The sequence below is a fragment of the Hydra vulgaris genome, chromosome 07, assembly GCF_038396675.1.
Source record: "Hydra vulgaris chromosome 07, alternate assembly HydraT2T_AEP".
Lineage (NCBI taxonomy): Eukaryota > Metazoa > Cnidaria > Hydrozoa > Anthoathecata > Hydridae > Hydra > Hydra vulgaris.
The window spans coordinates 2,215,888-2,241,042 of NC_088926.1; the positions used below are offsets into that span (position 1 = coordinate 2,215,888).

Sequence of the window (25,155 nt, forward strand, 5' to 3'; positions counted from 1 at the left end):
TTTTTGGCCGTCGTCCTGTTAAAAAACCTTTTGTTTCTGCAAAAAATCGTAGAGCACGGTTAAAATTCGCTAAAGAACATCTAAATTGGACAGCAAATCAATGGTTAAAAATACTATGGAGTGATGAGTCAAAGTTTAATATGTTTGGTTCTGATGGTAATAAATATGTTCGACGTCCAAAAGGTCTTCGAATTAATGTTAAGTACCAAGTTCCTTCAGTAAAGCATGGTGGTGGTTCAGTAATGTTTTGGTCATGTTTTAGCCGTGATGGAGTAGGTCCAATCTATCGAGTTCAAGGCATTATGGACCAAAACATGTATAAAGGAATAATCAAAGATATAATGCTGCCACATGCAAAAGACAAAATGTTGCGTGGTTGGACTTTCCAACACGACAACGATCCGAAACATACCTCCAAGCTAGTCACGGAATTTTTAGCTCAAAAGAAAGTTTATATCTTGGAATGGCCGTCACAATCTCCGGACCTGAACCCAATCGAACATCTTTGGGAACATATTGAGAGAAAAATTAGTGTTCAGAAACCATCTAATCAGCACAATTTGTTTGAGTTGATTAAGCGCATTTGGGAGGAAATACCAATTGATGTTTTAATTAATTTGGTTGATTTAATGCCACGTAGATGTAATGCTGTCGTTGCGGCAAAAGGTTTTTCAACGAAGTACTAGGATTATGCACAGATTATATACATTGTGTAACAGAATATAACACTATGTAACATTATATGTATTGTTTAACAGAAATCTTCATAAAAAATGCTGAAAATTTATCCTTTGTTGAGAAAGTTTTATTTTTAAATGACATATTTAGTTTGTCCAATTACTTTTGAGCCAATCATTTTCATTCTTTTAGCAAAATTTTGAGTAATTACTCCCAAATTAGGATTTGTGTTTTCTTTTTCATAATTGTGGAATAATTTGACATGCTTATGCAAAATTTCTTTTAAAAATTTTAACTCGATGAGAAAATATAACCAAAAAGGTGTTTGTCCAATTACTTTTGGACGCTACTGTATCTATGATAATCATCTTTCTGATAATCTTCTTTATAAAGTTGTTGATGAAGCAACTCTTTGTTGATGAAAAACTACTCGAGCCTTAACAAAAAATCATCACTTTTTGATCACTTGGAACAGATAGCCAATTATAAATGCAATCACTTTGTGTGGCAGCTTGCAATGGCCAGTGAAATATTTTACTTTAAACAAAACAGCTAATATTTATCACCTGTGCTGATATTTTTACATTAATGAATCGCAACCCTCTAAATGAGTTCTCTTTTTTTATGCCTTCTTAACTTGATGTTTATTACTTACCTCTCAAGGAAATCATATAAACAATTGATTGCAAAATTAGCATTGTATTCACCACCATTTTCTTACTCCTGATTCCATCCTCTACTTCTACAACTCTTTTATTCATCCCTGTATGGAATACTGCTGCCTGTCTATCTTGGCTGGTTCGTCTAATTGTGCTCTTTCTCTTCTAGACAAGGTCCAAAAATGCACTGTAAACGTAGTTGGACCTGTTTTATTTGCCTCTTGATCGTGCTGATAACTTTTTCGCTTCTGATTCTATTCTCTATATGGAATCAGAAGTGAAAAATATTATATATGAAATACTTTCAGAAAAAAGGCCGAAAATGTTATTTTAGAAAAATGTAACTTAAATGTTGATATAGTTCAAAATGTAATAAAAGTAACTATGGTGATAGGAGTATGGACTCTACCCTTAACTACAGGAAACAGATTGCTTATACCTTCCATCAAGCTAACTCCAGAACTTAATTTAAAACTCACAATTGTAACCTACCTTCAGTTTCATTTATAACTTTCACTTTCAGACCAATTTTAAAATTTTTTTCAGATAGGTTACTATAACAAACTGTATTGATAAAAACAATTGAACTTGTTCAAAGACAATTCATAAAGAAAATTAAGAACCTTAAGAATTGACTTATTATGACCAACTACAGTTGCTTGGTGTGGACTCACTTATAGTTAAATGTCTAAAACCTGACTTGGTAAAATATTTTACATTTTCCACAATTTGGTTTGTGACAAAAGGTCAATGTAATTTGTGATTGACAACAATATATGTGCCATATTTATAACATATGAAAACAACATTGTTCTTTAAATTCTCGAAAATATAGTTTTTTCTTACTAAGTTGGTTGATATTTAAAATAATTTAAAACTAACCCTTTCAATTTAAAAAAATACTATTTATTTTGAAAAGATGTTTTGTTTATTTGCTTATTTTTGATTTTGTAATTATCATATTATATTTTAATTTATAAGTTTATCTTATACTTCATGTTTTCCTGATATATATAATCAACAGTTTTTTAAAACTTCTGTCAACCACTAATATGCTCTTTAACTCTAAATCTAAATAATGGTTGGTTACAGCCACTGTTTTTTTTGACAACTGGTATCATTTTTTTTTTTTTAAATATTACCTCATTTTCTTCATCAATTTTTGATTTAGCTAGGAGGCCAAACTTTTCTTTGATAGGATGTTTGCTTTCTTCTTGGAAATATTTCGGAATAACAATATCAATTTCTTTCTAAATATTAATCAAACAAATTATAACCATATTAATTTGCGATAAAAAAAATATTTCAAAAATAAAACTGTTTTGTCAAGGGTTAAAATTTTAAATGATGAAAATAAATCTTAAACTTAAGAGTTTCCAGTGTGTTTTAAAATTAATCAAATAAGTGTGTAGCATAGCAGCGACGCAGCAGGTGCGTAACAGGCTCAAAAACTCTTATAATGTATCTATGGGTAAAATTTTCAGAAAAAAAGCAACTAGTATTTTTATCAGAATCTAACAGCCTTTGCATGTAATTGCAACAACAGCCCTCATAATTAAAGTCAGCATTCAACAATGCCAACCTAGAAAAAATTTTAATCAGAAAAAACAATTACTCTATGAGTAATAATTAATAATTAGTTAACATTTTGCGCTTAAGCCTTTGAGTCGACAAGACATGCTTTTGTTTGAGCGTAAGTTTTCAGGAGTATTTCTCTCGTATTCTTTTTATTTACTTTTTTTTTTTCGTTTTATTCTTTTTATAACCATTATTTACTACTCTATTTTATTTCTTCATCTTATTGCTTTATTGCTTATTATTTATTTATTGCTTCATCTTATTAGCTTACTAATTACTTTTCTATTCTAAAATCATAGTATGTTATATTACTTATATTCGTGTCTAAAATACAGTTTTTTGCTGTACTTCGCACACCTATATTTACATATATATACATAGTATATATACATAGTATATTATATTATATATACATAGTATATTATATTCGTGTCTAAAATACAGTTTTTTGCTGTACTTCGCACACCTATATTTATATATATACCTATACTTATATTTTATTATATTTATATCTTATTTACATATTATTATCATAAAAATATCTATAGCTAAGACTTTATTTATGCTTCAGTTCGCCTATATTTTTACAGAGTTTTAAAAGTTGTTATTTTTATTAAAATTTTCTTAAGTTTTTCCTTTCATAGTCTTAACCGCCAAGCAAGTGCGCTAGCAATATTTTAATTGTTCTACTCAACAAGTTTTGAGAATAATTTTTTCACACTTTTTCACTAATTTTATTGTGCCTTTGACATAATCCAAACTTATTAATTATTAATAAATTCATTTACGGAAATTTATCACTATATATTACCGAAAAATTTTTACTAATTATTTTATTTATAATACATATCTACGAAAGAAATATATATTATTTCAATATTTTTAATTTTTAATTTTTTAATTTTCTTATTCAAAAGCTTTTTACGAGAATAAAAATTTATCTGTAAGTATACATAAATATAAACACGCTAAAATCTTATTTATTACAACATAAATATATAAAAGTATTATCTACCGCATCCAAATACAAAACCGCCAAAATTCAAAATATTCTAAAAATATCAGCATCAAAATATCCTAAAAAACAATTATCTTAAAAAATACAAACAATATCTCTGCAATGAATATTCGCGCATCAAGAAAAAATAATAATAAAACTCACTACTATGACCAGCAAAACAGTAAACTCCCAGGTAGCAGCCCTCCGTGATGAGCTCACAAAGCAAATAGAAGCACTCACCGCAAGAGTCATAGCCGCTGAACTTCAGACAGGCAACCAGAAGATCGAACTAGCAAACATGAACTCAATAATTAACACCCAGGAATTAACAATCGCAAACTTAAAAGCCGTCATTGCACAACATGGCACCAGCACACAAGTTAGTACAACACTAACAGCCACCAGTTGGAACCAGGTTGTCAGCAAAAATGATAAAACTCCCAAAAAAAACCAACAACAAATCGACATGATAGGTACCATTGCCAATGAATCTAAAGAACGCGAAAACCGATCGAAGAATATTGTCATCCAAGGAATAAACAATTCAACTTTATCTGACCAGAACGACCAAAAGCATCACGATCAAACTAAAATTAACAAAGTCCTCAACCTTATTGGTGCTGACAAAGATAAGTACCTTGCTTTCTTCCGCCTTACTTGGGTACCTTCCGCCTTACCTTGGGTAAACCAACCAAAATAAGACCGCTAGTCATCACATCTCCTAGCGAAAGCGACCATAACCACGTACTGAAACTGTCAAGTCTGTTCTTCCGAGTCGCAGCGAACCAAGCCAACTATACCACACTCTTCATCAACCCTGACTTAACGGCAGTAGAAAAAAACTTAGCATGGCAACTACTCACTGAATGCAAAAAACAAAACACATCTCTACCTGCAACATCAACAACATTGTTCGTAAAACGAAGTAACAAGATCAAAGAAATAACCAAAACCAGATAGCCACTAATGAACCAACATCTACAACTAACCACACCAATAAAAGACCAAGCACTCAACAACAAACAATACTCAAATATCCAGCTCACTCCTGTACCAAACTCAACAAACAACAAACGGCCGACAAACTCAACATCATATAAGAACAATAGACAACCTCTTCCAATAAGCCCAAAACCAAAATTAAAACCAACACAACCAAATGAGAAGCCAGAACAACTCATCTACTGGGCCAATAACCCTTGCTCGCTTAATGGTCAGAAAATCGACGAACTTAGAGCTAAAATCACCTCAATAGACCCCTTACTTCAACCACACATAATTTTGATTACTGAGACTTGGTTCACAGACACATCCGACACAAAATTGGTAGGGTACCAACTGTTCAATAAAAACAGATTCAGAAGAGGAGGAGGAGTTGCTATCTACACAAAAGAAAACCTTGATTGTTCTTACACCAAAATTGACCAACTCAACCGCACCTCCATTGAACAAGTCTAGATTAAACTAAAATTTCATAACGAATCAATTCTACTAGGCTGTCTCTACCACCGTTATGATCTAAACAACTCAACACTCGATGGAATAATAAGTTCAATAAACACTGCATCTGAAAAATGCAATTCCATTAGCTGCTCAACCTTACTCGCGTACGGCGACTTCAATTTCAGCAATACTGTGTACTCACATGTCGATGTAGGAGGTGGTATTGCGACTGTTGCATATGTACAAAACGATTGGCCGACAGATTGTAAATTTCAAGACTGTCACGAAGAAAATCATCTGAATCAGCTAATAACATTTCCAACCTATCGCAGCACTTGTGAGGAACCTCCAAAAAATACACTAGACTTGATCCTGACCAACAAACCAGACCGATCAATCGAAATAAAAGAAGCTAGCCCTCTCGGCTTCACAGTCAAAGATCAGTCACACTGTTTTATTGAGGGAAGTATAGCTCTCTCTGACCCAAAAATCAGAGAACGCAAAACAAACGACTCCTCTAAGCTCTATAAGAAATGTCTCATCTGGTGCAAAGCAACCTACAACCTTATCTCTACGCATATTGAAACATTCGACTTGCATTCGGCTTTTGAAGGCTTAACAATTTCCAAAAAATATCAAATATTTATCGACAAATACAACGAAGCAACCTCGTTACACGTCCCGTCAACGACTACTCCTTACACTAACATGCACAAAACATGGATGACCAAAGATGTTGCAAACGCTGTCAAACTGAAAAGCAAACTCTGGGGCAAATTTATCGCTGCTAGCCGAACAAACAAGTCAACTCTACGCGAACAGCATAAAAATGCAAGCAAAGTAGTGAAAAGACTAGTCAAATCAGCTGTTCTTGCTTACTAAGAGGAACTGGTAAATAACAGCAGACACAACCCAAAAATCATCCACTTATACGCCAAAAGCAAACAAGATACACACGACCGCATCCGTCAACTTGAAACAACTAACAATCAAACTACAACAGATCCTAAAGTAATATGCAACACACTTAACGAATATTTTCAATCAGTTTTCGAAATCGAGCCGCTAGGACCTCTTCCAGCATTCAACCTTCGTTCCACAGGCATACACCAACCGACCACACTCGCATCATACAAATCTGTTAAAGAAAAACTTTCAGACTAACAATTATATTCTCTGAATCGTTTGAAGCTGGCAAAGTACTGTTTCAATGGAAGAAAGCTAAAATAACTCCCATCTTTAAAAAAGGCTGCATGTCGAACCCCTCAAACTATCAGCCTACCTCACATACTTCTGTTCCTGGCAAGGTCATGGAAAGCCTTGTACACAGACACATAACTGACCACTTGAACAAAAATAAACTCATCAGCTCTGCTCACTACGGGTTCCGAAAAGGAAAAGGTTGCATCACAAACCTACTTGAAACTTACGACATTCTGACCGAAGCTGCCTGCAAAGGTTACCTAACCGACATCATATTTACAGACTTTATCGACGCCTTCTACACAAGCTGAAATGGATTGAGAGTTGGCTGACTGAACGCCAACAACGCATAACCATTGGAAACAATAAATCCGATTGGAAAACAGTCTCTAGCCGTGTGCCACAAGGATCTGTTCTTGGACCACTCCTTTTCCTTATCTACATTAACGATCTGCCAGAAAAAATACAACACCACTTTAAAATGTATGCAGATGACTGTAAAATAATCGGAGTTATTGAATCGAATCATGACATCATAAAACTCCAAGCCGACATCAACGAAGCTGTGAAGTGGTCGCACACCTGGCTCATGTCTTTTAATGTTGACAAGTGCAAAGTCATGCACACTGGGCGCAGCAAAAACAAAATATCAACTGCAACTTATACAATGAACAACCTAGTAGGCCAACCGCACCAGCTATCATGTACATCATCTGAATGAGACCTAGGCGTTGTTATGACTAACGATTTGAAAGTTAAAAAACAAGTCTGCACGGGTGCATCAGCTGGCAAACAAATGCTTGGCAGGCTCAAGAAGGCTTTTAGAGGTCAAGGTTCAGCATTATGGCGCACACTGTACACTTCATACATACGCCCACACCTTGAATTTGCAATACAAGCCATATCTAGCTCAAGACATAGCCAAGCTCGAGCAAGTTCAACGCCGAGCCACAAAATACATTGTCACTTTAAAACACCTGCTGCATACTCAGAGACTAGCAAGCCTTAACCTAACAACACTAACCAAACGATGTGAAAGAGGAGACCTAATTGAGCAATACAAAATTACGAACAAAATAGACAAAGTTAACTTCTAGGTCCCCCAATTTCAACCAAACATCGAGGTCTCAAAGTACAGCCTTCCTCCACGTGGACACACAAAACAATTAAAGGCACAATTTGTGAGAAATTGCGTTGAAAGAAACAACTTCATCACCAATCCTGTAGTCAAACCATGGAATGCCTTAAGCCAAAAAGCAGTGGACTCAAAGAACTTAAACACTTTTAATTATAAACTTTCTTGCTCCAGCATCTTCACTTAAGATACAATTGTAAAACTGTTTTCATCACAGAGTGGCCTGGTGTGCCACTCTTTGTTAACATGTAAATTTTGTTGACTATGAATTAAACAAAACAAAACATTTAGTTTAGTGCTTTAAAAAAAAGTGTCCAAATTCAAGATTCTCTATAACAGAAGAGTATTATGTATGTGATAATTATTACACAAAATAATGATTCCAAACTGCTCCCTTATGGTTATGGCAACTTTTTAATATAAAGATGTTCTTTAATTTAACAGGGTACATAAAAACATTCATCAAACAGTTCCTTTGAAAAAAAAGTTTATTGGCCCAAGATTTGTAATGCAAAAAAACCCTAAACAATACTTTGAACTAAGTAAATTTTGATAAGTAAATATATATATATATATATATATATATATATATATATATATATAAACATATATATATATGTTTATATATATATATATATATATATATATATATATATATATATATATATATATATATATATATATATATATAAACATATTAAAAATATGAAGAGAATAGAAGATTGAAGATTATGAAAAAACCAACTTAATCTAGTGATCTAATATATATATATATATATATATATATATATATATATATATATATATATATATATATATATATATATATATATATATATATATATATATATATATATATATATACTCTAGAGCTATTAGACGCACTTTTTCTACCTTAAAGAATTTTTTTTTTACCCAAAACAGCAATTTCATATAATTCAAGTGCGTCTAATAGCGCTACCATTAGAATATATATATATATATATATATATATATATATATATATATATAGAGAGAGAGAGAGAGAGAGAGAGAGAGAGAGAGAGAGAGATAACTGGTCAATAATAGAATGCAAAGATTGAGACAGTGTTAAAAGGTAACGATAGATTTTCTTATGAAAAAAATATGACTTTTATTTGATTTTGTTTTTATAAAAACATTATCTGAGATACTCTAAAGCATTATTTTACATTCTTTCATAAGATACATAAGATGGAACAAAGACTTTTTTGGACAGTTGATGACAAGACACATGCAAAAGTTTACAAAAATATTTTGTTACTGTATACTTTTTCTGAAGGTGATTTAAAAAATCAGAAAAACAACAACTGACTTTAGCAATCGAATTGATATAATGACTCGAAACTCTTAGTTCTGACCCAAAATCTAACCGCTGTGTCACAGCTGCTATAAAACTTAACATCAATTTTAAAACCTGATACTTATTATACAATTACAAATCAACATGAAATATTGAGTCAACCATACTTCTTGAAATTTTTATTTTGCAGCTAGACTCTATATACATTTATAGTATATTCTTGTGAACTAGTTAGATCTTTACACAATTAACCTGTAAGAATATACAGCATATGAAAGCAATTATTCAAGATATCTAAACAACTGCATAAATACAATCTTACAATTAAAAAGCTGGAAACAAAAAAAGTTGATCTTTAATCATTGCACAAAACATACAACTAACCGGGGTTATTTTTAAATCTGAAATGACATCATCAAAGTAGTGATATTCTGATAGCTCCAGTGATACCATGTTGTTTTTTAGCTCAAGAATTCTAAAAAAATGAATCAAGTATCCTAAAAAAATGTATCAAGTATCTTTAAAAGTGTCATAAAGTTTATTATATTCAGTGAAAAATTCCAAAATCAAGTTGACAAAATATTAAAAAACTATTTATGTATAAAAAAAACTTCTAAAATTTATTATTAAAAACTTGAAAAAAATTTGCTAAGCCAGATTAGTCTTTAGATGATGAATCTAGAAAAGTGATGCAAGAATGGAAAAAAATAAACATAAGTGCACGATATAAAAGATATTTATTACATGTTCACACTTTTCAAAAATTGAAAGGCCAAAACCTTGAAACCTGAAAATTTGAAAGTCAAAACCTTGGCCTGCTATATTTAGTTGCATATCTTAAACTTTTAGGAAGGAAATTAGAAGGTATATTTTTAAAGTTTTTGATACAAAAAAAGTAAAAAAATACTATTTTAAAAGGATACCCTAATGCCGAGACAAGTTGTGTTCATATTAAAGAAAATAATTTAAAAAAACCTTTGGGCTAAACTTTTTTGATTAAAACTAATTAATGAAACTAAAATTGTTGCCTTCTCCATTTTTTCTTGGTTTTCCGAGCCTTTATAACATATACCATCTGCTAAGTTAATGACTTATTTCATGTGCATTTGATTCATAACAGTTTCAGTATATGACATTATTAAATTTTTTGCCTGACAATCAGAAAACCATATTTATTTGTGTAATTTTTCACTAAATGTAAAAAAATATGTGTAATACAATTAAAAATAAAATAGAATATTTTGTTCGTCAGTCCTCAGGATTATTTTTAAATTAATGTATCTTTTATAAAAGATATTTTATAAAAATTCACCCATAATCATTGCAATTTTGTCACTTTGAAAACTTCAAGTAGAGAAAATAAGTATACAAAGTACACAAACTTTACAAAATAAATTTGATATAATATATTCTTACACAGATTAGAGTAACCTGCAGACTCTATAATTTATTTCATGCGCAATTAATTCATAATAGTTTTAGTACATGTCATCCTTATAGAACTTTATTTTTCAAGATATCGCGCTATTTTTATCTGCCAAAATCAGCAAACCATATTTATTTGTACAAATTTTTACTAAATGCCAAAAAAAAATTTTTGGTACATCTAAAAATAAAATAATATATTTGGTTTTGAGATTTGAGTAGCACAACTTACACAATCATAAGTATAATTCTTTATAAAGATTTTTATATTTAAAAGTTACCATGCTTTCACATTTTAACGAAATAAATACTATTTTTCTGTGGACATATAATATTTATTTTGATATCCTGAAATTCAGTGAAAATTGCGCAAAATATCTTGTTTTCATAAGAGTTATTCCTATTCAACATCAAATTATGATAAGACTTTTATCTTAAATATTTTTTATTTTATTGTGTGTTTATTTGTCTCACATTTAAAGTGCATAACTGATTAATGAAGATAGATTTTAGTATTTAAGAATAATGTCACTAATATGAATTTGTCTCTTAATGTTACTTCTTGCGCAATGAGTTATATTAACTTTCTTAAATTATATCAGCGTATTTTGCCTATAATGGGACAAGTTAGAGTGTTTGGCTGAGCAGTAGTATGTCCTCTTAAATGTTGCAACAAAAGAAGGCTTTGATGCAGACATAGAGGTGGGTTTTACTTGCTTGTTTTGAGGATAATACCTAACCAATTATGCGCACTGTCTCCTTTTATAATATATGTTTGTTTTTGTTGTTTGTTTTAACACTGCTGCTTTTTTGTTGTGCTTTATATCTAATTAATTGAGTAATTTGGTTAACTGGTTTATCACATTATCCTTACCACAACGATGGAAAGCATTTATAATCGTTTTGGTTTTGTAAAATATTCTTGTATATTTATATTATAAATTCTTATAGTTTTAATTAAATGTTTTCTATTTTTCATCTGACATGTTCGTGTTGCATGAAGATAAAATGTTTTATTCTGTGTATCTTTATGCAAATCTCACCATTTGAAAATATATCATAAATAAATATCATTAATAAAAAAATATATATAAATATCACAAATAAATAATCCAAATATTGCCATTTGAGAATATAGACTAAGTATAAACCTAAATGTAAATAATATTTTACTAAAACGATGCATATTTTTATAAAACAAATAACTCCACTTAATCAAATCCACTAAAATGTTTTAAATTATATTTAAATCTGTAATAAGTTTTAAAAAAAATAATTCCATTATAACAGCATAAATTTTGATTAAATATAAAATAAGCATATAACAAATACTTCCAGCAATAGGGTATTTATTATAATTAAATATAAATTAAGTATAAAAAATATAACTACACTAAAACTGTATACATTTTTCCACAAATAAACTACACTTAAATAGTATAAATCACAATTTTATATAAACTAAGTATAAACTAAGCATAATAAGAATAACTCCATGAATACAAAAAAAATTATATTTGAATATAAACTGAGTATAAAATGAATAACTCCACATATATACAATTTTAAAAAACAAATAACTCTACTAACAGGGTATAAATCATAATCTGATATAAATAAATATTTCCAGTCATAACTTCAGTCATAGGGCATACCTTATAATTTAATATTAAGTAATATTAAGTATTTAATATTGAGTAACTCATTACTAATACTCAGTTAAAGAGCATAAATTATAATTAAATATAAACTAAGTATTGAAAAAATAGTTCCACTAAAAAGGCTTACATTTTTACAAAACGAATAACCCACTAAAACAGCATAGATCTACATTATATATAAAATTAGGATAAAAAGGAATAGTAAAACTTAAACAGTATAAATTATAATTAAATATAACATAAACTAATAAAACTAATAAACAAATACTTTCAATAAAAGTGAAAATAACTAGAACTAGATTTAATCTTTATTGTTATACAGTATATAATAAAGTAATTTTATACAAATGCAAGATGCACGTAATCAGTGACTAGAATCTCCTCTTTACTACCTGCTTTTATACTGGGCACCTGTCTAACTGTTTTGATAACTATTCACCTAAAACTTACTCTAACAAAATATTAACTTTTTCTCTAAAGCTATTACGGCTGTATGTGTATGCGGTAGTGGTGTAGTGGTAGAGCGCTTGCTTCATAAGCCAGAGGTTCCGAGTTCGATCCCCACCACGTCTCTGGTAGTACTGCGCTCAACTTGTTTCTCCGCGCAGCGGCCTTGTTCGTCAAGGTTTGTGTTTCGGAGTTATAGAGTTGAGAGAGGGTTATAACCACAATTAAGTAGCCTCCTCATCTGTAGTGGCCTTCTGGGCCTTGAGGAGGTAAAATAACAAATAAAAAAAACAAAAAAAATGTGTTCCGTAAAGTAACTGAGTATTTTTACCTTAATAATCTTGATTTCTTTCTAGATATTTGTCTAATTTTTTATATTTACTTTATAAATTCTTATAGCTTTAGTTATATGTATTGCATTTTTCATTTGAGACTGAGGAGTTCGTGTTGCATGAAGGTAAACAATTTTTTTCTGTTTATTGCCATATGAGAAAAAAATTCCGATATCCTGGAAAAAAAATTGTTCGGTTAAATTATGTTTACCTATGAAAACATCATATACTAAAGTCTTGTGATTTAAGTCTGTAGATTGCAGCATATATTATAAGGACTCCGAAAACCAAAAAAAAATGGAGAAGACGAATAAAACGAAAATTTTATTTTTATTGATATGGATTTATTATTTAATTTTAATTAAAAAAATTTAGCCCAAACATTTTTTTAAAACATTTTCTTAATATGAACACAAGTTGTCTCGACACTTGGAGATCCCTTTAAAATTTATTCTTTTTTTTTATTTTAAATTTTAATTCACTCTCAACAAGGCTGCAAGCAACCACTATTAAGTTGGGAGTTACTAGAAAAAAAAAGAATAGAGTTATAGAGTAAGGAAACGGTTGACAGACTTAAAAAGTTAAAGGTTGTATGAGTCAGGAAAACATGAAGGTTGTATGAGTCAGGAAAACAAGATGGGAGAGAGTTCTAAAGGGTTGAAGTGTGGGGAAAAAAACTAGACAAATAAAAGTTTTTTTGGCATGCAGGGGCAGATACAGTAAAAGAATGAGACTTTGATGAATGACAAGCCAAGCGATAATGAGTTTTAGTTGATGGAACTAGAGATGGTAGCTCCTTTGAGCAGCGACCATGATAGTATTCATAGAAAAAAGAAAGAGATGTAACTTTACGAGGATGGGAATAAGGCTCAAACTTAGCAGACAGACTGGGTCCAACTACGTTAACAATGCGTTTTTGGACCTTGTCTTGAAGAGAAAGAGCATCATTAGAAGAACCAGCCTAAAAATGACATTGATGTCGTTTTTGTATGGAATACTGATTTCCAGATTTAATTTAAAAAAATATTGTTTAGAAATGATGACAACAAAACATTGTTTAGATTTGATCTCAGCAAAACTTTGTTTAGATGAATTGGCTTATAAAACCCTGAATTAGCTCATAAAACCTTATATTGGCTCATAAAACCTTAAATTGGATCATAAAACTAACATGCAACTTGGCATGCTGGTCTTCTCCATAAGCTTTCTTCTTATGGTGTATCCGGCAACATCTTTAAGATAATTGAATCCTTCCTTTCCAATCGTAGCATAAAAGTTGTCCTGAAGTTCTATCCTTGGCCCTATACTCTTTTTAATTTACATTAACGATCTTCCAGATATTCTCACATCTAAGGTGGCATTGTTTGCTGATGATACTACCATTTATTCTTGTCGTGATAAGAAACCAACACCCTCTGATTGCCTGGAGGGGGCATTTGAGCTTGAAAAGGATCTCACTTCTGCTACAGCATGGGGCTCACAGTGGCTGGTGAACTTTAATTCAGATAAAACTCAATTTTTTTCAGCCAATCGTTATCCCAATAATTTAGATCTTCCTATATTTATGAACGGTGATGTACTCGATGAGTCACCTACTCTTCATCTTCTAGGATTAACTCTTACTTCCAATCTTTCTTGGAAACCATATATCAAATCAGTTGCAAAATTAGCATCTGCTAAGGTTGCATCTCTTTATCGAGCTCGTCACTTTCTTACTTCGGATTCTATTCTCTATCTCTATAAATCTCAAATCCGGCCTTGTATGGAATATTGTTGCCATATCTGGGACGGATCTTCTAATGATGCCCTTTCTCTTTTAGACAAGGTGCAGAAACGCATTGTAAACATAGTTGGACCTGCTCTTGCAGCCAACCTCCAACCATTATCACATCGTCGTGATGTTGCTTCTCTTTCTCTTTTTTACAAATGCTATAATGGGCACTGCTCTAAAGAGCTAGCGTCTCTTGTGCCATCTACTAAAATTCATTCTCGTGTTACTTGTCATTTAATTAAGTGTCATCCTTTTTCTGTGACTGTTCCTAAGTGCTCCAAAAACGCTTATTCGTCTAATTTTTTTCCTCGAACATCAGTTCTTTGGAATTCGCTTCCTTCATCTTGCTTTCCTGATTCATATAGTTTGCAATCTTTTAAGTCATCCGTCAATCGTTATCTTGCTCTACAATCTTCATCTTTTCTCTTTCAGTAACTTCCAACTTTAATTAGTGGCTGTTTGCAGCTTTGTTGGAAGCGAAGATGTTCAAAAAAAAAAACCTGTATTCCACTTATTATTGTAAGCTTTACCATCTTTATCAGAAACTTCAAAGATTTCTTGAAATCTTCTTATTAAATAAATTTTCCAAAAAGACCAATTAAGTACATTTATGGAAAATGATACTTACAAGTTTCAGTAGCACCACTTGGATTTTAATTTAAACAATTAAAAAAATGTTTTTTTTAAATGTTATTCACCTCCCAAAGGCCAAGAGGGTAATACAGTTGAGGTTGTGTTTGCAATTTGGTCTTTACCTATTTTTAAATGTTTTTTATTGTTATTGGAATTAAATATTTCTTAGATTAATTAGAATTATATTGTGATGTTATTTTTTTAATTATATCATAATGATACTTTTTAATTTAATCGTAATGTTAATGGAAAGCGAATCGATAGTTTTTGTTTATTATTTAAAAACGTTGCCAAGATTATTTTTTGAAAACTTAATTTCTTAACTTTCATGATTTTGACAACAAACTTACTTTTTGGTGCATATTTAAGTAACACATATTTTGATGACCAAATGACAGAAATCGCTAAAGATTGAATTTTATTCTATTATGATTAACTAGATTCAAAAATTTATAGGTTTAGAATTTTATTCTTATTGATTAAATTAGATACAAAATGGCAAATATACTACAAACATGTTTTGCTATTTGGATGGAACAAATAATTTAACACATAAGATAAGAGATATATTTTTAGGATTACAGTTTCTAATATTCAAATATGTTTTGCAGTTTTTTCTTTTCTAAGAGAGGTAAAAAAAATATTAAAGGTAAAAAGATTTGCTATTGCAATAACTAGTTGCAGCTTATTAGTTATTGCAACTTTTTCACTGTTATAATCCAGCAAATTTTTTCACTTCAATTATCAAACAACTGATCAAGAATATTCAAGGAAGGATGAGTATCTTAGATTCTTTTCAGAAGCTTATTAGCTTTTTAATTAAAGATTAACATTACAAGATTCTTTCTGAATGTAAAACTTTAAACAAGAAATCTGCTTTCACTCAATTGACAATATTATAAAATTGACTCTAGATTGGGTCACTAAACAATATGACATCACATCTCATTGTGATGAGATGTCATCACATCGCATTGTTAACAAGATGTCATAGTATAATCATATGCATCATTCAGAAGTTCCACAATAAGTACTGCTTGAACACATTGAGTGACTAAAAATGCGGATGCAGTTTGAGAACTAGCTCTCCATCTTTAATCTAAAATATTGTCGTGATTTTCTAATTTAGTGTTTCTAATATAAGAAAAAAAATTGCATTAGTTGTTTGAATGTAGTTAGAAAGTACTTTTGTTTACTTTGTTACAGTTTTTGCTTGCTTCATAAGCAAGAAGCTCAAAGTTCAATCCCACATCCCTGGCAGCACCGCGCTCAACTTGTTGCTCTGTGCAGCAGCCTTGTTTTCAAGGTTTGTATTTTGGAGTTAAAGAGATGAGAGAGGGCTGTAACACAATAAAGTAGTATCCTCAATAAAGTTATGTAACTTGTAAAGCCTATGTTTATATAATTTATCCAAATTTACAACTAACATGAATTCTTTGAGTTATTTCATGAAATTTTTCTTGTAGCATAAAATATACATAAATATAGATATATATATATATATATATATATATATATATATATATATATATATATATATATATATATATATATATCATTATATATTGAATAAAGTAATACTTAATCATTTTAATGCTTAAATGTATTGCTTTCCATTTAAGACAAGTCCTACAAAGTTTATAGCACTTAACAACAGGATAAAATGTAACAAAAATTTATGTGCCCAGGTAATATTTAAAATAGAAATGAAAGCTGGAATGCTTTAATTCAGAGCCTAAAAGAGTAAATTGAAGACATATACAGGTTTGATTAAATGTTTTTGATTATAGGTTTGTGATTACAGATTTTGATTAAAGATTCTAATTCCAAGATTTAATAACATACTTCATTTTTATTTGGACTAAAATCACCACAAAAGTCAGTTTAATCCCAAGAAAAAGCAGATACAATATTTCTAAAAGAATGATAGAAAAATGAAAAATACTTTAAAAAGACTTTTTTTTAATAACAGGTTCAACTGAATGAAGAGTTTTATTTTATAAAAAAAGTATTCTGTTATATATATATATATGTGTGTGTGTGTGATAGTGTGTTTATACATGTATATACATATATATATTGGGCGTTCCATGTTAAGTGGAATCACATTTTAGTCAAATCCGAAATCACCGACTCAAATTTTGATGAAAATTTGCTCTCATGTTAGGCATATGGGCAGAAGAAAAACATGTAAATTTTTTGACTTAGGTCAATTATTTCCTAAAATATGACCTTTCAAAGTTATGACCTTTTCACCTGACCTTGGTTATTTAAAATGTCATAACTTTTTTGCTATTATACTTAGGAAGTTGATTTTGGTGGCAAACAGAGGCTCTTGCACAGACGAACAACTTTGTGTCTATACAAAAAAGTGATAAGTTCAATAGAAAAAAAGTTATTAGTCATTTGGTCATTTGATCTTTGACCATGGTCGATGGCAAAGGTCAAAGATCATAATTTTTTTTTACACATTGCTTTTTCTATTGTGGATGTCCCATAAAAAAATCTTTTTGGGATTCCCATAAACAACTTTGGGATTAATATTAAAGTATAAGTAGGTTTTAAAAATTTAATATTTAAATACCTTAAATTATACAGTATTTTAAGGTAACTTTTTGAACATAGGCCCTAGGTTATATAATAGCTACCGTATGCCAAATATATTATAATACATACATACATACATACATACATACATACATACATACATACATACATACATACATACATACATACATACATACATACATACATACATACATACATACATACATACATACATACATACATACATATATATATTTATATATATATATATATATATATATATATATATATATATACTTTTTAAAAACTAACCTCCCTATAACACCATCAAGAACTTTTCGAATAACCAACAACTTCTGTGGGTGAACAATCTTTACAAATAAATTTATATATACATTTTCAAATAAATAGAATCATTTTACATAAAAACTTTTGCTATTATTAAATAGATTTATTTGATATAATTTAGTAACTTTTATTTGTTATTTTTATTAGTTAGTGAATTAAGAAAACTATTTAACTTATGAAAACTATTGAGCTATTCAAACATTCACCTGGTCATAACACTCTTCAAGTTTTCGAAAAATTGTGATATATTTAACATAAATGACAGCCAAATTCTGGAAGGCAACAAGACGATCCTAAAAAGATTAAATAAATTATTTAAAAATATTAACTTATAGGTTTTTTAAACAACAATAAATAAAATTTAAAAAAAAAAACTTGAAAATATTTTATCTTTAATCTTTAATGAACTTAGATGGGCAGGATAAAGAGAAGCAACCTTATAGAGTATTCATAAATTCTGTAGCGCAACTTTCAAAGAGCAATTACAATTCACAACCACAAAAAATTTATTAAATCAAAATTTTTATAGCATTTTATCATTTAGTAATTAAAAGACAAACTAAACTCATACTCAGTAAAAACTAATAAACAAATAAGATTTGAGTATTAGTTTTATTAAGATCTCAGTAAAAACTAATAAACAAATAAGAGTTAAATTTACTAGCCATTGCTGCTGTCAGACAAGAGGTCACTTCAAGATCAGCTGTCTGTGTAAGCAATCAAATCATTTTCAGTAGTCCCAGAGGCTAGTGGAAATAAAGAAGGCAAAATTTCAATAGTTTTAAAAGCTCACAAGATATATCTCAAGTGTTATGACTCTTGCCTTATTGCTTTCATATAATGCATGATAGAACCTTTTTTTAATATAGTAAATTAATCAGCACAAGAGGAATGAAACCCATATTGATTGTCATAGAAACCCATATTGATTGTCATAATAAAATGTTAGACTCCAGAAAAAATATTATAAGTTGGCTAATTAAAGATTTAAAAACTTTGCTAATAATAGTAAATAGACTAATTGAGTGATGACTGGAAGGGTCAGAGTGTTCTCCAGAGTTTTTTAAAAAAAGAACTCCAATGTTCCAGCAAACAGGAAAACAAGAGTTGCTTTAAAAAAATTACAATTAGAAACAGCAGTTGCACAAGAAGAAGAAAACTGAGCCAGCTTTTACTTAAAACCAACAAGAAAGAATAAAATTTCCAAGCCTGTCTGAATCCATAAAAAATTCAATATTAGATATAACAAATTAATTCACCAAAATTCAAACTTCTTTAAAAATGGACTGCTCATTCTTAGCAAAATGTAAAGATTTTTATTCTGATAGAGTATTTAATTAAAAAAGACATTGTCAAAAATAAAAGAACCTTAAAAAATATATAACTAAGTTGAGCGTTTATTAACTTTTGTATAATTATTTAAAACACATATAAAAAAGTATTAATAAATGACTATGAATGAAAAATTAAATTTAAAAAACCTTTTCTGGTTTTTCCTGCTCCAAATCGACATCTAAAATATCCTTGATAGATGCTTGAGCATCATGCCACTGACGATTATACCCTCTAAAATCAAACATATCTTCACAAAACAATCTTTCAAAAGCTGTGCTATATACTTTATAGCTACATTAATAATGTGAGTAAAACAAACATTTCTATTTGCAATTACAAGTGTAAACATAAGTAAAAGACATCAGAGGCTAAAACACTTGAACGACATAATCATGTTTAGTAGTAATAATAATAATAATAATGATAAGCTGCGGCGAACAATAAAATGTCGCTTGAAAGGGGTAGCAACCCTTTAGCTCTTTGCCAGTAGACAATGAGCTGTAGCAGCAATTTGGTACATTAACTGTAATACTAGTGTTGGCTACAGTGTTTGTCTAAACAATTTTTAAATTCATTTAGATGGCGAGAGTCAATCACAGTTTGTGGGAGTGAATTCCATCGGTTTACTACTCTGTTAGGGAAGAAATTGAGTCTAGTAGAAATAGCAGCCATGTTGTTATTGAGGTCAGAAGCATTAAAGAACTCTTTGTATTGACGATGAGAGTGTCCTCTAGTTATTCGCACAGATGGATAGCCGATTTGTGGGTTAATTCAATAAATATTTTCTAAATTATTTATAAATTTGAAGTTGTAGATTAAATCATCTCAATTGCGTCTTTCATTTAGTGAGGTAAGATGAAGGTGTGCTAATCTGGCTTCACTGGATAACGCTTTGAGAGATGGAATTGCTTTGGTGGCACGGTTTTGGACTTTTTTAATTTTTTCAACGTTGTGTGCAGAAAGATAATTCCACACAGGAGCAGCATACTCAAGGTGAGGTCTGGCCAGCGATGTGTAGAGACTCTTCCAAACTTGTGCATTTTTATAAATAAATGATTTCTTTAGTTGACCGAGGACAGAGTTAGCTTTTGATGATATTATTTCAACGTGTGTATCCCCTTTGAGGTTGTGTGAAATGCAAATCCCAAGATCTCTTTCACTGTACAAAGAATCAAGAAGCTGCTTCCCTTGCTGAGTCAAGATATAGTATTCGTGGTTAGGATTTTTGCTTTTGTTAAAGTGTAAGATAAGGCACTTTTTGTAATTAAGTCGTAAGCTCCAGGTTAGAGTCCAAGACACAATGTGATTTATATCCCTCTGGAGCAGAGCTAGGCTCTCAGGTGTAGAATTTGTGGAAATAACTTTACTGTCATCAGCGTATAACTTCATTGGATTGCTAACTAGGTCTGTTATGTCATTAATATATAAGATGAATATAAGTGGTTCTAGAACAGATCCTTGAGGGACACCACTGGTGACTGGTAACAAATCTGAAATGGTGGAACCCATGACAACTTGTTGTGTTCTTTTAGAAAGAAAAGAATTTATCCAATTAAGAAGCATATTAGAGATACCATAACCAGAAAGTTTGTGGAGCATAAGATCATGAGGAGGTGTGTCAAACGCTTTTTCATAATCTAGATATAAAGCATCTACACTATAGCCTTTTGCCATTGAGTGTGAGTTCTGATCGACAGTTTCCAATAAATAGGTAATGCATGATTTTTTTGGAACAAACCCGTGCTGATTTTGAGATAAAAGATTATTTGCACTTAGATACTCGGTTAAACAATCTTTTACAATATGCTCTAGGATTTTGCAGCAGGCAGAAGTTAGGGAAATCGGTCTGTAGTTTGATGCATCAAGTTTAGATCCTTTCTTGTGAAGCGGTGTTATGTTAGTTTCCAGCCACGCGGCTGGGACTCGACCTTCACAAATAGATTTTATAAATATGTAGGTAATGGGCACGTTCAGAGATGAAGAACATTTGTTAAGGACGTGTGAGTGAATGCCGTCTATGCCTGCTGGTTTATGCAAGCTTAGGTTTGAAAGTAACACTTGTATGTAGTTCTCATTAAGTCTATTCAAGACTGACATCTCGTCAATCACAGAAAATGTGCGCTTTTTGAATGTTGGCAGCGATTGACTCAAATTTAAAGGAGTAAAAACAGATGAAAAGTAATTGTTAAGGATCGTAGCTATATGGCTTTCATTAGAAGTAATGTTTCCATTTGACTCTTTCATAGACCTTATTTGATTTTTAACTTTAAGTTTCATGTTTATATACCTATATATAAGTTTTGGATTTGTCTTGGCTTTTTCGGATATAGATTTTTCATATTGAGCAATAGAATGAGTTAGAGTTTGTTTTACTTTATAGCAGCTATTATTGTATGGTTTAGTGTCCAGACGCCAGTTTGGGTTTTTGCTTCTATAATAAATTTTTTTTTTATTTTTTATAGCAGAGATTACTTCTTTTGTGATCCAAGGTGTGTGTAAAGCAGAATAATTTGATTTGATTGCTGGTATTTGAAGATTACACCCTTCAATATAGATAGATTGGAATACATTATAACATTCATTAATATTTAAATTTTGAAAACGATTAACCCAGTCAATATCTTTGAAATACATGTTTAGTTTATCGAAATTGCCATTTTTAAAATCTTGTCGAGATGAAGAAAACCGATTTCTAGGAGGGTTTGAAGATTTTACAGCAAAATTCCAAGTTAGAATTAAATGAGCTCGTCCTTTTTTAGTGCAACCCAGTTGAGAATGTCTTTCAAGAGGAAATATACATTGAGATGACTCAGTTAAAATAAGATCTAGAGTGCTGGATGGACCTAATATAGAGTTCAATTGAAAAGTATAAAAATTGACATGCTGTGTTAAATGATTGGAATCAAATGTTTCAATAAAGTCTTCAGCTAGTGAGTTTGTGGTAATTGCTGTGTTGTTATGCCATGTAGTATGGTCAAGGTTAAAATCTCCTGCGATAAGAAGACCAGAGTAGTGTTTTTTTTCAACTAAATTAGATGCAAAATTTATAGAGGCTTTAATTTGATTATTTACAAAGTTATTGCTGAGAGGTGAACGGTATATACAACCAACTAGAATTTTTTCAGTTCCAAGATTAACTGAACACCAAACTTCTTCAGAGTCATTGTTAAGTTCATGATGTGTTACTTCATGGCTTATTAGTGTATCAGATATATATATGCAGACTCCCCCATAGTACGGTTTTCAAAAAATTTATTTCAGCAAATTAAAAAAAAAAAAACCTCTAACTATGTTTTTATTAATGTACTAATATAGTGTGCAAAATATTTTGTTAAAACATGTCTAAAAAAGTCATTTAAAAAAACAAACATGGTTTATTTAATATGTCCAAAATGGTAGTTTTTAGGCAATAAAATATAAAATAAAAATATTTTTAATAAAATGATTATTATTTTTAACATTTTAATATAATTTCCCTTTATTTGTGACCTAATAACATACTTTTTTAAACCTTTTTTTTCTAATTTGAAACCAATCAAATCTTTTAAGGCCATCTTAAATCTAAAGTAGCTCTAATTGCTGATAGCACAACTATATACTTAACAAAAAGGCATCACTTTTTGCTTTTTTGTAACAGGTAACTGACGATGAATTTGTTCTCTCCACAGGTAACAGGCTTAGTAATTAGAGCTTGTGATTTATATCTTTATCAAAATTCAGTTTTTTACTTCAATCAATTATTGCAATGCTATTGACATTCTTGTTGATAAATGACTAGCAACAGTCTTAGAGGTGATTTTAAGGGGGAGAAGGGTCTGGGAAGGTTCCACAACCCCCCCATCCCCCAAACCCCTCAAACCCCCCCCCCCCAACCTTGCCCGCCCCTATATATGATGATTAATAAATTTTAGTCAGTATTTTGATGAAGTTAGTCTGTATTTATATTCTTTATTTATTTCGGTATATTAATACCTTCGATATTCCTATTGATAAATTAATAGTACAATAATACACCTTCTATATTTCTATTGATAAATAAATAGCAACACTCTTACTGAGTTCTCTACTTTACATCTTTTAAAATTATTATTTAGTTCAGACCTCTCATGAAAACCATATGTTCAATCAATTACAAAGTTAACATCTGGTAAGGTTGCCTTTCTTTATTTTGCTTGTCATTTTTTTACCCCTAATTTTATTCTCTACCTCTACTACTAAATTGTTATTTACTCTTACTTGTCCTTATATGGAATTCTGATGTAATATTTAAGCTGGTTCATCAAATGATACCCTTTCTTGTCCAGACAAGGTCTAAAAAATACTGTATTCATTCTCATTCATCAAAGTTATCATTCAGCAAAGTTGTATCCTTCCAGTGTACCTGTCCTGTTTATTAATCTAGTTTCTTTCCTTATGCATCAATGTTTGTTTTCCGACTTCTTTTTTTGCTCTTTATAAAATATTTTTTGTTTACTGATAACTTTTAACTTTAATAGTGATTTTCGGGAGTGAACAAAAAAAAATTAACAAAAAATAGCTCAAATGCATTATATTTATACATAATTCTGAATTCAAAATTTATTAATTTTTATTTTATATTTTCTTGGTTATTTTCAGGAAAGTGAATAACTAAAAATAAAATTTAACTCATAAAACGATAACAGATATTAAGTATTTCAAAAAAGAAATATCTTCAAATAAAAAATTAAAAACTTACATATTAGACATTCTTCTCTTCTTGTTTTTTTTTATTATTAATTTTTTATTTATTATTCTATTGCTGCTTTAGATGTGCATATATATATATATATATATATATATATATATATATATATATATATATATATATATATATATATATATATATATATATATATATATATATATATATATATATATATATGCACAAAAAATATGGAAAGAATTATAAAAGGTCACAATAATGCTTTGCAAAACAAAACAAAAAAACAATAAAATTGTATTTGGAAACAAATTGTCCAAAGAGTTGAAATAGTTTATCAAAAAACATAGTATATGTGTTGTTTCCTCTAAGAGTGTACCTAATAACCAATATATTGTCTTAACAGGGGGAGAAAGGAAAAACATTTTGCCAGCAAAAACAATCCTTTAAAGACAAAAAGTATTTACATAAAGATACCATGCTGTCAAAATACATATGGGAACTAAAAGAAAAAAATATATTTAACTTATAATATTGAATATTAATATTAAATTGGTAAAACAGCACCTGCGTATAACAATACTTTCAAAAAAGGCATACTATGCCTACAAAAATAATTTAAAATAATTACTCATGTGAACTAAGAATGTTTATTAAACAAAAAATCAAAATTAATTTCTAAATGCAGGCATTAAAATGAGTTTTTTCCTCAAAAACTATAAAAAAAAATTCAAATTAAAAAATAATTATATTAATTCCCCCCTGTAATATACAATCTTAAAAAAAAAACAGAAGTAAACAATTCTAAAAAATTTTTTTTATAATAGTGTCAGTATATTCCACAGATGTGTGAAAAATTACAGTAGCTAAAAAAAAGTATGACTGTATTAGCTAATCAGAAAACTTACTTGTAAAGACTTTTTGATGAATAGAAAAAACTACAAATAACTTCATTTTG

General features: G+C 29.9%; 1 protein-coding gene across 3 annotated transcripts in view; it reads right to left on the minus strand.

Moving 5' to 3' along the window:
• The window catches only part of LOC136082228 (dynein regulatory complex protein 11-like), a 96,215-nt gene extending 71,888 nt beyond the window's left edge, over positions 1 to 24,327 (minus strand). Inside the window, exons 1-7 of one of the 3 annotated variants that reach the window (XM_065800789.1) lie at positions 24,234 to 24,302; positions 19,663 to 19,747; positions 18,388 to 18,474; positions 18,146 to 18,204; positions 12,933 to 13,058; positions 9,402 to 9,492; positions 2,480 to 2,587 (exon numbers count right to left, since the gene is read on the minus strand). In XM_065800789.1, coding sequence (XP_065656861.1) covers positions 2,480 to 2,587; positions 9,402 to 9,470 — 177 coding nt within the window. In that variant the 5' untranslated portion in view covers positions 9,471 to 9,492; positions 12,933 to 13,058; positions 18,146 to 18,204; ... (1 more) ...; positions 19,663 to 19,747; positions 24,234 to 24,302. Of the gene's footprint in view, positions 1 to 2,479; positions 2,588 to 9,401; positions 9,493 to 12,932; positions 13,059 to 18,145; positions 18,205 to 18,387; positions 18,475 to 19,662; positions 19,748 to 24,233 lie in introns of all 3 variants that reach the window. The other 2 variants (XM_065800787.1, XM_065800788.1) reach the window with 2 other exon arrangements.
• Positions 24,328 to 25,155: the final 828 nt, after the last annotated feature.